We start from the raw sequence: 13,543 nt of genomic DNA on the forward strand, positions 1-13,543 counted from the left end.
GGGTGTGGGGTGTCGTGAGAATCTCGAAAAGATAGTGTTGCTTGCCCCCTACCCCTATCCCTGACAGAATGGAGGGACACCACTTCTGTACGCCGTGCGTGGGAACCATGTGAAGTGCGTGGAGGCCTTGCTGGGTGAGTAGGAGTAGAGGCTAGCCTGAGGGGCCCTAGAGCCCCATCTGTCTCTGCAGGAATCCTGAGGGCCAGGGAAGGGTCTGAGCTCTTCTTGAACAGCTCTTGGGATGGGTGGTTGCTGCCTGCTTTGCTCAGAGGATTGATGTGGGGACAGGAGGTGGCAGGAATAGCACAGGGGTCTGGCCGACTGGGTTGAGAACCCACAACCTGCGTGCCTCAGAGACCCTGGAGGTGGAGATTCTATTGGCCACATTCATCAGAGAGGTCAGGCTCTTGTCCAAGACCACACAGCAACCAGGAGACCTGTGGCTGCATAGTGGGTAGTCACTGGACCTCCCGAGTCTCCGTGCCCCACCCGGGCTCCTGGTCCCCAGGCCCAGCCCTCTCTGCAGTGTCTGCTCTGCTTTGCAGCCCGAGGAGCTGATCTCACCACTGAGGCAGACTCTGGCTACACCCCAATGGACCTCGCCGTGGCCCTGGGATATAGGAAAGGTCAGCCCGAGGCACATGGGGCTAGTGACAGGGGCCATAATGGGGGGACATGTAGGCACTGAGAGGCCCAAAGGAGGCCCTGGCAGGGTGAGGATACCAGGAAGGCCACAGTTCACATGGCCATGGAGCCCAGCCCCCTCCACGGCAAGAGGTGGGTGTGAGTAGGGGCTGTAGGCAGACCCCAGTTTGACTCCCCACTTCAGAAAATGGGGGGATCCTAACAGAACTGACCCCCTGGGGTCATGTGGGGGTGTGTGGGAAATATCCCACTCCTTCCTTGAAGGAGTTTTATTCCATTTGAGACAAGTAATTCCTCACAGTCCCTCTCATCTTTTCATAAAAGTTCCAACTTGACCATTTTGTTTGGTAAGGAATATTTTTATAATTCTGAAAAGCCTCCAAAAATGCATTTTTACAGACTTAGGGGAAACAGAGGTTCCTATGAGGGGGGCCTCTGTCTTCCCAGCTGTGCTCTGGCAAGGGCTTGGATTTCCCTGTGTATGAAATGGGTCCTCCATCCAGGTCCCAGGGCTGAGGCCCCTGTTCTTACCCTGAGGGGAAGGTACAGGTTGGCCTGTGCATCTGCAGCCGCTGTTCAGTTCATGGCCCACCTTTTCCCTGTTCTGTTTCCAGTGCAACAGGTGATCGAGAACCACATCCTTAAACTCTTCCAGAGCAACCTGGTGCCCGCCACCCCTGAGTGAACGCCGTCTGCCAGGGACTCAGACACTCAGGGAACAAAATGGTCGACCCAGAGCTGGGGGAACCCAGAACTGGCTTCAAAGGCAGCTCCTGGACAGACAGTGGGGGGGGGGGCCCTTTCCAAGAGGAACCAATAAACCTTCTGTGCAGAACTTGAAGGACTTCACTGTGCTTCCCGGAGGACGTCCTGGAGGAGGCAGCCACCCAGTGGCCTCACACCTTCTTCTCCCCTAGCACCCGCAGGTGGTAGATGACCACTCGGCCAAAGAAATCAGTGGCGTCCTCAAATGTCACTTTCAGCCGGTCCACCTCAGCAGATGGCACAGGGAAAGTGTAAGCAGGGCAGTCAAGGGAAACAGATGCCTTATCTTTTCCCACCCACCAGCCCCAGCTCAGGTACTACAAATGTGCTGGGTGACCCAGCACACTGTGGGTCCCTCTGAAACTCTCACACAGAACAGATTATCATCAGCCCATTTTACAGGTGAAGCAGTGGAGACCCAGAGGCCAGTTGCTCGAGGTCACACGCCAGGGCCCACAGCTTTCAGATGCACAGACCACCCCACCCAGATGCTGGGGCAGGATATCTGAAGCGAGTTGTTGTCCTCAGGATAAAAGTCCACAATCTTGCTAAGAGCCTCACTCCCCTGAGAACCTGCCGCAGAGAAAGGAGCAGTGAGGCCAGCGTACCATCTCTAATCTCCCATCTTCCAGGGCCTTCCAGTACCTTCTAGGCGGCCCTGGCGACTGGAAAAGCCCCCCTGGAACTGGATCTGCAGCTGGGAGACACAGATGCGCTGGGGAAACTCCAGTATTACCCACTGGGAGGGGCCCTGGAAGCAGAGAAATAGAGGTACATGGTCACTCCAGACTCAGAGCCCTGCTGTGCCTCTCATTCAGAGTCCATGGTGGGTGGGGAGCACAGTGAGCACGGGTTCCCTCCCTGGCCAACCTAACTGCCCAGCTGGGGTGCACCCAAATTCTCAGGGCGCCCTAGACCCCTGATTCTGATTCACACTAGGGGTGGAGGATCCAGGGAGAGAGTGCCTCACCTGGTCCGAGTTCCAGCAGGTCTCCTCATCCTGGTCGAACAGGTGCTTCTTTCCAAACTGCCGAGTGTTACGATTCAGCACCGAACTCACCCTAGAGGCAACCAGAATCGGCGCGTGGAGAGGTGCTGAGCCCTGCGGCGAGGGCCCGCCCACTACCGGGCCCACCCCTCCCTCGCCACCGGTTCCCCCATTTCTGTCCACTAGGGAGGGACTACATCCCAGGCCAACGGCCCCGTCCTCTACTGCCCGCCGCCATTCACACCCCACCCCCGCCCGGGGCTCTCACCTGCTCACTGTCTCTGGACAAACCAAAGAGTGGGTCATCTCGGTTCCACAAGGCCTCGCAGGACTCAGAGCTGGGCTCAGTCAGGGTTCAAATCCCGGCCGCCAAAGCGCGACCTTGTTCACGCTCAGAGTCTCAGAGTCTTCACGTCCTCACCTGTAGCACGGCACAAGAACAGTCACTGCTCCGTCATTCCAGTCCTAAATGTCGCCTTGACCACCCCCTTGCCAGAAAAATTTGGAGTTTCGGGGACACTGCCGATGACCCGAGGCCAAGCCTTTCACAGTGGGTCCAAGGAAGGGAAACGGGTTTCCTGTGGGTTTCGGGAGCAGTCGCTCCCTCTCGGTGCCTCAGTTTCTCTGCAAACAGCTTGGAAAACCAACATCAATACCCGGAACCGCGTGAACGCCGCGCAGGCGCAGAGTGCCTCAGGCTCGCCCAGCCCCCGCTCCCGGGGCGCGGTTTAGTTTGAGCCCCGCCCCCTCAGCGCCTGCCTCTTAAAAGGTCCTGGTCCAGTGATTGCCTAGCTCTCGGAGCTGGAGGAAAAAGGCCGGCATCTAAAGCAATTGTGTGCCTACTGTGTACGGGGAGCTGTCCTTTGGTGCCCGCGGGTATAGAGCCCTAGTTTTGGTGTCCGAGAGCCTTCTTATAATGATGTCTTCCTACCGGCAGAATGAAGTCGGCCGAATTCATTCCCTGATTGCAGTTGCCGCCTGGGAACCCCTGCATTTCACTGCCTCCCAGAGGCCAAAGGAAGAGCTGAGGAAGAGGCTACGATGGTGCGAGTACTGTACTGGGAGTCTTTATCAGCCTCGCGTGTCCCCACTGGGACACAGGAGGCCCGGTTTCCAAATCTGTCTTCTCAGTAAATGCTGCCTGGGACAGGCTTCTTGGAGGAGGGGTAATGTGAGGTGGGTTTTGAAGAATGAAGAGGAGTTTGCCAAACCGGATTATACAAAGCCTCAAATACACTGCTAAAGGTTTGGTTCTCTGATTCACTAAACAACTGCCACTCCCTACTGCCCAGCCCTGTGCTGAGTGATTCTGAGGACTGTGAGAGACCTCAGTTCCAGCCCCATATCTGAAGATCTCCCAATGTGGGGAAGACAGAACTAGACACATACACTCCCAGCCCCATGGGGCCAGGGCTGAGCCAGGGGGAGAGATAGGGCTAGGGAAGCAGGGGGTCTACCTGGAGGGAGGGCTTCCTGGGAGAGGGGATATTGTCCTGCACTTTAATGGGTGGGCAGGAATTCACCAGGGTGAGAAAAATAGGGGGGCGGGGTGGGCAGACAGGGTGAACAGCATAAGCAAAGGCCTAGTTGGATGAAAGACCATGAATTTGAATAAAATATGTGGAGCCAGATCCTGCTGGGCCTAAAGCAGTCACAGAAGGTGTTTGAGAAAGGGCAGTACACCCGTCCAATCTGCATGAATGGAGGGTTCTGAGACAGAGCAGCCATTGGCAGGAGGCTGCAGTTCCTGGCTTTAACTGAATGGTCTGGGATCCAGTCCCTTTCTTCAAGGGCTAGGGGAATGGTCCTCCTGGCGTCCTACTAGTGTCTGCCCAAGTCCACACCAGGAGTGGAGGCTGGCTGGGAAACTGGGATACCAGCGGAAGGGCCGCCCCATCAACCCCTGCCTGCCAGGACTTCCTGCATTCAGTCATGGCCTGGTGCCATCCAGACCTGGCTCTGCTGGTCTCAGGGCCGGGGCTGGGGTGTCAAAAAACACCTCCCTACCCCTAGAGGAATTTAGGAAGAGCATGGACCCTGGAGGGCCCAGATCCTGTTCAAATCCTGCTTGGGCCACTCAGTCATTGGCTGTGTGATCTTGGACAGATATGTTGACCTCTCTGAGCCTCAGTTTCCTCATCTGTGAAATGGAGGGAAATCTATAGGACTGCTGGAGAATTCAATGGGCTCTTCAGGCTGACACATAACAACAGTGGCTGACATTTGTTGAGCACCTACCCTGTGTTTAACTTGAAGCCACGTTTGTCTCCATCCACAGGATCATTAAATCTGCTGTGCTGGTCTCTGTCACTCCCATTTTACAGCTGAGGATACGGCCACTCAGCCACTTGGCAGCCAAGGTTCCCCAGGAAGGATATGCATGGCCCCAGGGCCCCCCCTTGCCACTCCTGGTCTTGGCATGGAGCCACCTTGCCCACTGGGATAAAGCCAGCTTCGTACCCTCTTCCCGCCTCCTCACCCCACCGGTGCCTGGTCATGAAAGAGCCTCCTGTTTCTCCAGGGAATTAGCAACTCTAAGCTCCCAGCAGGGCAGCAAAAAGTGGTCCATTCATTTGCCTTAGTGAGAAGAGACTAGGCACTCCCTCCTCCCTCACCCCAGGGGATGGGGCAGAGGGAGGTCTAGAAGAACCAGGAGCTGTAACTCTGGTTGGCTGAGGGAAACTGAAGCAAAGAAGTCATTTGGCTAAGGTCACCGAGGGGAACCGGGATACAAACCCCAGTCTGACTCTGGAGTTCCCTCCACTGAGCTGAGTTCTGCATTTTTCAGGAGAGGACTTGGAGGCTCAGAGAGGGTCAGGGATTTGCTGAAGTCACACAGCAAGTATGGGTCAGCAGGGACTCTCTCTGGGGAGGCAGCCACACTCATGGCAGAAAACAGGTCCCACTTCCCATGAGTTTGTCATCCCGGAGTAGGGCAGGGAAAAGCCCTCAGATTGCTTCAGGCCTCAGTTCCCCCTGGGGAATAAGTGTAATGGTTGCCCCAAGACCCCAGCCTGGAGGGTCTGTGGGGGTGGAGGTGATGGAGTCGCCTGGGCTGGCAGCCCCTCTATGGGGCAGGTCCGGGTCTGATTTATCCACGGGGCCCTGCATGAGTACCACAGGGCCCAGCTCAGAGTAAACGGATGCTCACTTGTTTCCAACTGGACTTGTTGGTCCTGGCAGGGGGCAAGCCTGGGAGCCTGGAAGCCTGGGGAAGTGGAGATGACAATAGGCATGAGGGGTCAGCCAAGCATGAAGGGACTGAGCTGAGTTCACGTGAGAACAGGGCCACGACTGGCCGACTGGCTGTGCTGAGTATTGAGCATGAGTGGCTGTGCTGTGAGCATGGCCCCGGGGGGACTGTCTCCATGTTGGTGACTTGGGGTCAAGTGATCATGGTTGGGTGCTGGCTGTCTGTAGGTAATGCCATGGCTGTAAACATAGTAGGGTGTAAACAACATGGGGCAAATGTGGGCTGTTTGTGGCTGCCAGGAAGGCTAAGTTTCGGTGGGTGTGCACAGCAATGGGTGTGTTTGAGTGTGAAGGGACTAGGTGCAGCCGGGCTCACAGCTGTGAGTTTGGTTGTGCAGCAGACATGACTTGTGTATGGCCAGTGTGACTTATATGTGGCCTGGCTGGGTATGGTTGTATATGAGCTGCCTGTGCTGTCACTGTGTCTCTGGCATATGACTTTGTATCAGTGGTTATCGGTAACATTGTATGTGACAGGAGTGAATATGGTTGCATGTGCCCTGTCAGTATGTCACCTTGGGTGTGTGAAAAGCACTTCGGGGGACACTGTCCACCCCTGATGCCCAGATGTCCTGGAGGGTCTTGCCTTCTTGCTCCTGTTCTGGCTCACAAGCCCCCTCCCCTGCTCCCTCCCCCCACTCGCAGCAGCCCCTGGCCCAGGCCCCAGTGTAGAGGAGACAGAGAGAGCACTCAGGGCTGGAGGAGGGGGGTGGTTGGCCCATTCCCAGTGCAGGCCTATAAATAGCTCTTTGAGCCCGGCAGATTCCCAGGCAAGGTTGCCTCATTCAAGCCCCCAGCAACAGCCTGCTCCCGGGCCCCAGGCCAGCCCCTCTAAGCTCAGCCCTGGCACCAGCCAGGGGAGCCAGGGGGTGGGGGAGTGAAAGGGTGAGGGGAGTCAGGATGGGGATCAACTTGGTTCTGAAGCCACAGACCTGGGCTCCCACTTGGCCCCTACCCATACTCTGCAACCTCAAGCACATGTCCTGTCTCCCCAGCCTCAGTTTTCCCAGCTGGAAAATGGGCAGCAGCACGATAGCAGCCCCCAGCTTGTGTGTTTACTTCCCATTTCATTCTCCCAGCAACCCTGTAAGGTGGTTACTCTTAATTATCCTTGTTTTCGACAGGGAAACTGAGGCACAGAAAGACGAAATGGCTGGCCCAGAGTTACACCACTGTTAGGAGTTGCAGAGAGGGTTTTGGTTTTTTGGGGTTTTTTGTTTGTTTGGTTTTGCCATGCCGCACGGCTTGCAGGATCTCAGTTCCCCAACCAGGGACTGAAACCTGGCCACAGCAGTGAAAGTGCCAAATCCTAATCACTAGACTGCCAGGGAACTCCCCAGAGAAGGGTTTTGAACTCTGGACTTGTGAGGTCAAGCTGCAACTCCCACACATGTCACCCAGACCCCTGTCCCCACCGCCTGTCACCTGCAGACACTTATATCAGTGTGATCCCCGACCTCCATCCCTCCTCTGTGATGAGAAGTTGAACAGTGAGCATAGTTCCCCATTGTGTCACTTTGGCCCCTGGGGCCACCACTGGCCCACCCCCCCGAACAGCAGTCTGACACTTACAGACCTTCTAGGGCAACATTGCTCCCCTGGGGTCTTCATCCTTCACTCATTCTCACCCCCTTTTTGGTAATCTTGCCGAAATCATCTAGTTCCCTGTTTGTCCCCCCACCAGACTGAAATCCACCCTCAGAGATGCACACACACACACACACACACACACACACACACACACACACACACACACACACACAGATGCAGGACACTGGTGGAGTGCACAGACCCTCTGACCAGCACAGCCCATTCTCAGTGCTGAGAAACTAAGACCCTGGGAAAGAAGGCCAGCTGGGTAGAGGGCTGATTTCTTTAAGATTTTGTTCTCCTTCATTTCCATTTTTCATTGTGGTAAGATACACGGAACATAAAATTTACCATTTGAAAGTGTACAATTAGTGGCATTAAGTATACTCACATTATTGTGCAGCCATCACCACTATCTAGTTCTAGAACATTTCCATCACCCTAAAAGGAAACCCTGTACCCATTTGCAATCACTCCCTGTTCCCCTACCCCCAAGCCCCTGGTAATCACTAATCTACTCTCTGCCTCTGTATTTGCCTGTTCTGAACACTTCATATAAATGGACTCATACTGTGACTTTTTGTGTCTGGCTTCTTTCACTCAGCATAACGTTTTCAAAGTTCATCTATGTTGTAACATATATTAGTACTTCATTCCTTTTTATGGCTGAATAATATTCCATTGTAGACCTTTTAAGATCAGGGGTCTCCCTGCAAAGACACGCACATGCCGCCTGCTCAAAACAAAGGTATTTCTGTAACAACAGTACCTGGTCCACAGCAGGTGCTCCATAAAAGTTGACTAGATAAGGGAATGAATGAATGAATGAATGATAGTTCTGGCTGGCGCTGGCAGAAACAGCTCTGGGTGTGACACACCTGGGCTCTGACTCTGCAAGTCTCTTACCAGCTGTGTGAACCAGGGAGATTTCTGTCCTCTCTGAGCCTCAGCTTCCTCTCTATACATGGTGTAAAACAGTAACTGTAGCCAAAACTGCTTCAAGTGTGAACCTGCAGGCAGACCAGGGTTGGAATCCCAGCTCAGTCCTTCCCCTCTGCGTGACCTTGGGAGAGACTTCGTGTCCCTGGGGTCTCAGTTTCCCCATCTGTAAGATGGAGCAGACCCCACTGCGGGGGCGTCTGGGGATCCTTAACGTGGCACCTGGGGCGAAGTGAATGGGAGGAAGCCAGGAACAGTCTTCCCCGGGGTGGGGTGAGTGGTCGTAGGAATAGGGAGGGGGTTTTAGGCAGAGGGAGCACCCTCCCTCGCGCAGTTGGAGGCGGCGGGCTGACAGGGACGCATGCGCAGAGCAGCCCCGCAGCCCCTTTATAAGCGCTGAGGCGGCGCTGGGGCGAGCGGAGCACAGGGCTCAAGGGTGGACCCGGCGCGGATTGAGCGCAGCCAGAGCGTCCTTTGTGCCGGTTGACCGCCCCGGGATGCGTCCGAGCTAGGAGCCAGGTGGGGGTCCGTCGTGGGGAGGGGGCCGCGTTGAGGGAGAGGTCCTTGAAAACAGAAACAGAGCCCGAGATTGGGGAGGGGGGATCAGAGGGAAGCCCCCAGAATGGGGAGGGGGTTTAGAAGGGGAGGGAAGCCCCGGGTTGGGGAGGGAACCCACACTGGGAGAGGGCTTGGGAATGTCAAGGGGATTCGGATTTGGGGGCAAGGTTGTCTGGGGAATTCGGAGACGACCCCGCGATGGGGAAGGGGCCGGGCTGGGGGTGGGTCTTAGAATTGGGGAGGCACTGGGAACCAAGGCTAGGGAAGGGGCACCCCGAGCTTAGAGAGAAGAGGGGGACACCCACACGTTGTGTGGGGGACTCTGGAACAGGGCACCCCGTGTCTGAGCTGAGACACCCCAAGATTTTAAGTGGGGATTCCCAATTTGCAGATGAATGCAGGATTCCAGGCTGGACTGCAGCGGGGAGGGGGCCCCCAGACCAGCCTGAGCCCAATGGACAGGGTCTGCACTGAGAGTGAACCCCGACAGGGATGGGGTGCCCTGCAGTCTCCCTGTCTTTTTGGCTCAAGTCTTGTCACCACATCTTGACTCAGGGAGGAGGCTCTGGGGGGCTCCTTCCCAAGGTGGTCCCTGTTGTTCCCTGGGACTTGGAGTTGGGGTGCTGTCCCTTCTCCCAGGGAGCACATTGTGTCTCCGAGGTGAATGCTAGTTGAGAGCCTCTTAAAGCCCCCAGTTATGGATCCCAAGGACCCGTAAAGAGCACCCAGTCTCTAGAGGGGAGCCACCCCCAGTATTTCCACATCTGGCCACATCCTCACAGCTAGACACAGATCCTTGCCTCACCCCTTCCGTTCCATCTGGCCACATGGATGCATGTGGAAGTCCTGGCTTGGCTTGGGGGCACAGGCACTGGGAAGGAGGGGGCTGGGACCCCAGGCCCAGCCTGGGCAGGAGCAATCCCCATCCCTGTTCCTCTTTGTTCCTCTCAGCAGCATTAATGGGAGACAGCCAGGCTGAGGAGAGGGTTGGCGCTGGGCCCCAGTGGGGGATGTGGGGCAAGGGCTGGGAGGGAGGGCTGGGCAGACCATGGGACCCCAGACCCCAGCAGCCTCATTGGCTTGTGGACATTTCCAAACGGAAGGCGTCCCCCAGGAGGTAGGGACTTTGCGTGTGTGTGTGTGTGTGTGTGTGTGTGTGTGTCTACCCCGTACTGGGAGAAGGCGTGTGCTTATGGGGGGACCCGGGGTCCTCTGTGACTCTAATGTGACCAAGGTTGTGTCTTCGTCAGGAAACTTGTGCTGGGGGCCACTTCACCAGGTTGCAAAATGATGTATGCCCACCAGTCACCAAAGCCACAATTTATCCAGCCTGGTCTGTGCCAGGGGGCTGGCAGCTACGTGAGTGAGTGTGTGTGAGGAACTGTGTCTGACAGAGTGGCCTCATCGAGGGGTTTATGTGGGGAGCCTGAGACTGTGGGTGTGTGTCTTTGTGCAGAAGACGTGCTGCCTGGCTTGTAAGTGCCCATATTGTCTCTCTTTGTTAATGTCACCGTGAATCTGTGAGTGTGTGTGTCTCCTAGGCTCTGAGCCTAGAGTGTGTGGCTGTGTATGTGTCCCGTGTGTGCAGCAAGGGTCCTCTCCATGTGATTGGCAGTGTGGACCCTGAGTGGGTGAGTGTGAGATGTAGTCTGTGTACAGAGTTGGGGAGCTAATGGGAGAGACATTGACAGGGGTTCAGGTCTCCAAGGGACAACCTGGGATGATTTACTGAGCCCGGTTTCCTTTCTTCTCCAAGGAGTTTCCATGCTCTAGCCCATGCACACAAATACGCTCTGACTCCAAGGCCGGTAACACATACACACGTGTGCTCATAGCCCCTGCTGAGGTGTACTTGAACCCACACATCCAGAGACCACACTGGGTCCCCTATGCCCCACCCAGTGCATATTGCTGCTGTGGACCCTCGTACATGTTCACACACCACAGGGTGCAACCTCATGGATATCCTTGCCTGGACGCACACATAGGCACAAACACACAAAAATGCCTGCTGGCAAACTCACCCTCACTCAGTGCCTTCTGAGACAGGAGGTGGATGTGAGGGAGGGGGAGACACACACACACACAGACATGCGTGTGCGCACACACACACACTCACACTCTGTCTCTCTGTCTCTCTCTCTCTCTCTCCCCTCCTGGGCCACCCCTCCCACAAAGCCCCATAGGCCCCTACTTGCATATGTATGAGGCTCATGCATTATTAATGAGGGGACAAGCCCCAGACAGCTGTGTAAATGCTCACCTCTCGTGGCCCTGGGGAAGAGGTATTTTAAGAGAAGGGGTGTGGGTGTGTGAGGTGCAACTGGAGGGGATGGAGTGTGTGTGGGAGGGTGTGGGGGGGAGTGCAACTGAACCTTTGTATGTCACCTTGTTGGACCACCATTGCATATTTGAGTGTGTACACAAGGCTTTGTGTATAAGAAGCTGTTGTTTAAGTGAACATTTCTTGGACTTCATAAGTCTTAGCTCATTCCATTCTCACAATAACATTCTGAAGTATGTGCTGGTTGATCCCCATTTTACAGGTGGGAAAACTGAGGCACGGAGTGATGAAGCAGCTGTCTAGGATCATGCAGCATGTAGGGAGTAGAGGCAGGGTTTGAAGTCAAGTCATGTGGATATAGTCTGAGCTCTTAACCATACAGAGTATGTGTGTGTGTGCACGTGCGTAAGAATTCTCTGAACTTGCCCCCTCCTAAAACTCTCTTGGGGTAGGCACAGCCCAGAGTCCTGCCCCACCCTCTAATACCCATCCAGGCCTCGGACAGCCATCAGGGGACCCCGCCCCGCTCAGGGTTCCGAGGGGGAGAAATGAGGACAGCCTGGGATGGAGGCAGAGGTTGCTGAGGTTTACAGGTCGGTAGTTAGGGGCATCGTCCCAGAAGCTGGCCTCTGCCCTGCTGTGCAGTCCCAGGCAAACCGCTCACCCTCTCTGGACCCCGAGATGCTGCCCTAAGAAGGCAAGAAGGAGACCAAGCGGGTAGTGCCACTGCGTGGCCGCCCCAGAGTTCAGCACCACGGACAGGTCCCCGGCCTGCCTCCCTATGGGGGCCTCTGGGAGCTGGGAACTGGTGGGGCCAGCTGTCTCCCACAGGACCCTATTCTGGACTCCATCCACACTGGCTATTCTTTTATCAGGAGGAGGGTGCAAGGGCTGGGTTTGTAGGTGATGTTCTAACTTCCCATCTGCCCCCACCTTCTGAGCCCCCCCCGGGGTAAGGGGAAGGGGGTTCCAGAGGGGTGGGACGCACCACCACCCCAGGGTTTCTAGTCTCTGGAAGACTGTGAGGTTTGGGAGGGCACTGCTGTATCCCAGTGTTTGGAATGGGCCTTGCTTACAGGTAGTGCTCAATATTTGTCCACTTTATGCTCATGTGCCACAACCCCTATAGGAGTCTAGACCCACAACTGGAGTTTCTCTGTGGATCTAGAAGGCACCTTCGCCAGTCAGTATGAATTCAGGGGGAGGATGGGGTGGGCGAGGGCGAGGTCCCTTCCTCCAGCTGGGACTTGGCAGCTCTTCAAAAATCCCAGAAACCAGGAATAGAATCTTGGCGACAACCAAATCCTGGAATTGAAGCTGAGAATCGTGTCAGTCAGCAAACCCAGATTAAAGGCTGGATTGGAGTCCAGTCTGCTGCCAGAACTAGGGACCCCAGGCAGACTAGGACTGGCTGCTGCTCTCTAGGAGCCCCCAGTGTGATTTGGGAGACTGACTTGAAAAATGGGACTTTGATCTTGGCTATGTTAAAGTCAATAATAATAATAGGAGCTGAAATTTACTCCTTCATGCCAGGCAGTTCTAAGCATTTTATATGTATTGACTATATTGACTCATCTATCCCTTCCAACTACCTGATGTTATCCCCTGAGGCACAGAGAGAAAGAAACTGAGGCACAGAGAAGCTAAGCTACTGGCTCAAGGTCACCCAGCAAGGAACAGGCAAAAGACAACCCCAGGTTTGATTCCCTCCAGCACCCATGCTCTGACCATAGGACTTTACTGCTCGGATTCTGAAGTCAGTTAGTCCTGGGTTCGGATTCTGGCTCAGCCCTGGCTTGCTGACTGTGTGACCTTGAGTGACACACTGGCCTCTCTGAGCCCCAGTTTCCAGATCTGTAGAATGGGAGGAATTGGTCCTTTCATGCCGACTGTCTAGGAGGGTTGTACTCACCCCTTCCTTCCTCTCCATCTTGTTTCAGGTCCAGGATGGGGGCCATGTCTGTCTGGGTCTCAGGCCTCCTGATTCTCCAGATGCTGCTCTTTGTGGCTGGGGAACAGGGTGAGTTGGCTTGTTGGGTGGGAGAGGTTGGGGTCTGGAGAATTGACAAGATGGGGCAGCGTTTTAACTTGAGAGCCTTCTCCTGCTGGTTCTCTGGCTTGGTCTGGAGAATAAAATGAGAATAGATGAAAAAAGTCTTTGAACAGTCAAAAGCGAACAAGACACCTGAGAGGTTATTTTTAGTCATTGCCAGCGGAGGCTAGAGGTTCCCGCCTCTCACTGTTTTGCTGAGATGAGCTGAAGAGAGAGAGAAAAAAAAGAGGGAGAGAGAATAGTATGAAGATTGATTAGTGATGCCTGCCATGGGTGGGACAATAGAAATAAAGGTCTGTGTGCCTCTCCCTGGCATCTCCCCAGTAGCGGTCAAAAGCCCAGACTTTAGAAACGCCTCCTGATTTGCTCTGTGGCCTTACGCAATTATAATGATGTCTCTGAGCCTCAATTTCCTCAACTCCCCCAAAAGAGGATGAGACATGGCTACCTCTGCAGATGGTTATGAAAA

The 13,543-nt window shown here is 55.1% G+C and overlaps 3 protein-coding genes across 9 annotated transcripts in view; 2 read left to right on the forward strand and 1 right to left on the reverse strand.

The window, feature by feature from the left end:
• RFXANK (regulatory factor X associated ankyrin containing protein) overlaps positions 1-1,486 on the forward strand; it is a 5,595-nt gene extending 4,109 nt beyond the window's left edge. For 3 of the 4 annotated variants that reach the window (XM_082456257.1, XM_082456260.1, XM_082456258.1), the window contains 3 exons: positions 68-134; positions 546-626; positions 1,260-1,486. In XM_082456257.1, the coding sequence (XP_082312383.1) occupies positions 68-134; positions 546-626; positions 1,260-1,330 (219 nt within the window). In that variant the 3' untranslated portion in view covers positions 1,331-1,486. The remainder of the gene's footprint in view (positions 1-67; positions 135-545; positions 627-1,259) is intronic. The other variant, XM_082456259.1, reaches the window with a different exon arrangement.
• Positions 984-13,543, reverse strand: part of NR2C2AP (nuclear receptor 2C2 associated protein) — a 16,938-nt gene continuing 4,378 nt past the window's right edge. Inside the window, exons 2-7 of one of the 3 annotated variants that reach the window (XM_082456262.1) lie at positions 12,934-13,144; positions 2,667-2,819; positions 2,381-2,471; positions 2,056-2,161; positions 1,915-1,983; positions 984-1,660 (exon numbers count right to left, since the gene is read on the reverse strand). In XM_082456262.1, the coding sequence (XP_082312388.1) occupies positions 1,542-1,660; positions 1,915-1,983; positions 2,056-2,161; positions 2,381-2,471; positions 2,667-2,704 (423 nt within the window). In that variant the 5' untranslated portion in view covers positions 2,705-2,819; positions 12,934-13,144 and the 3' untranslated portion in view covers positions 984-1,541. Of the gene's footprint in view, positions 1,661-1,914; positions 1,984-2,055; positions 2,162-2,380; positions 2,472-2,666; positions 3,108-12,933; positions 13,145-13,543 lie in introns of those variants that run through there. The other 2 variants (XM_082456263.1, XM_082456261.1) reach the window with 2 other exon arrangements.
• NCAN (neurocan) overlaps positions 3,530-13,543 on the forward strand; it is a 27,990-nt gene continuing 17,976 nt past the window's right edge. For both annotated transcript variants that reach the window (XM_082456245.1, XM_082456246.1), the window contains exons 1-2: positions 3,530-8,698; positions 12,962-13,041. In XM_082456245.1, the coding sequence (XP_082312371.1) occupies positions 12,969-13,041 (73 nt within the window). In that variant the 5' untranslated portion in view covers positions 3,530-8,698; positions 12,962-12,968. The remainder of the gene's footprint in view (positions 8,699-12,961; positions 13,042-13,543) is intronic.

The sequence above is a fragment of the Balaenoptera physalus genome (assembly GCF_965194825.1).
Source record: "Balaenoptera physalus genome assembly, chromosome: 3".
Classification (NCBI taxonomy): domain Eukaryota; kingdom Metazoa; phylum Chordata; class Mammalia; order Artiodactyla; family Balaenopteridae; genus Balaenoptera; species Balaenoptera physalus.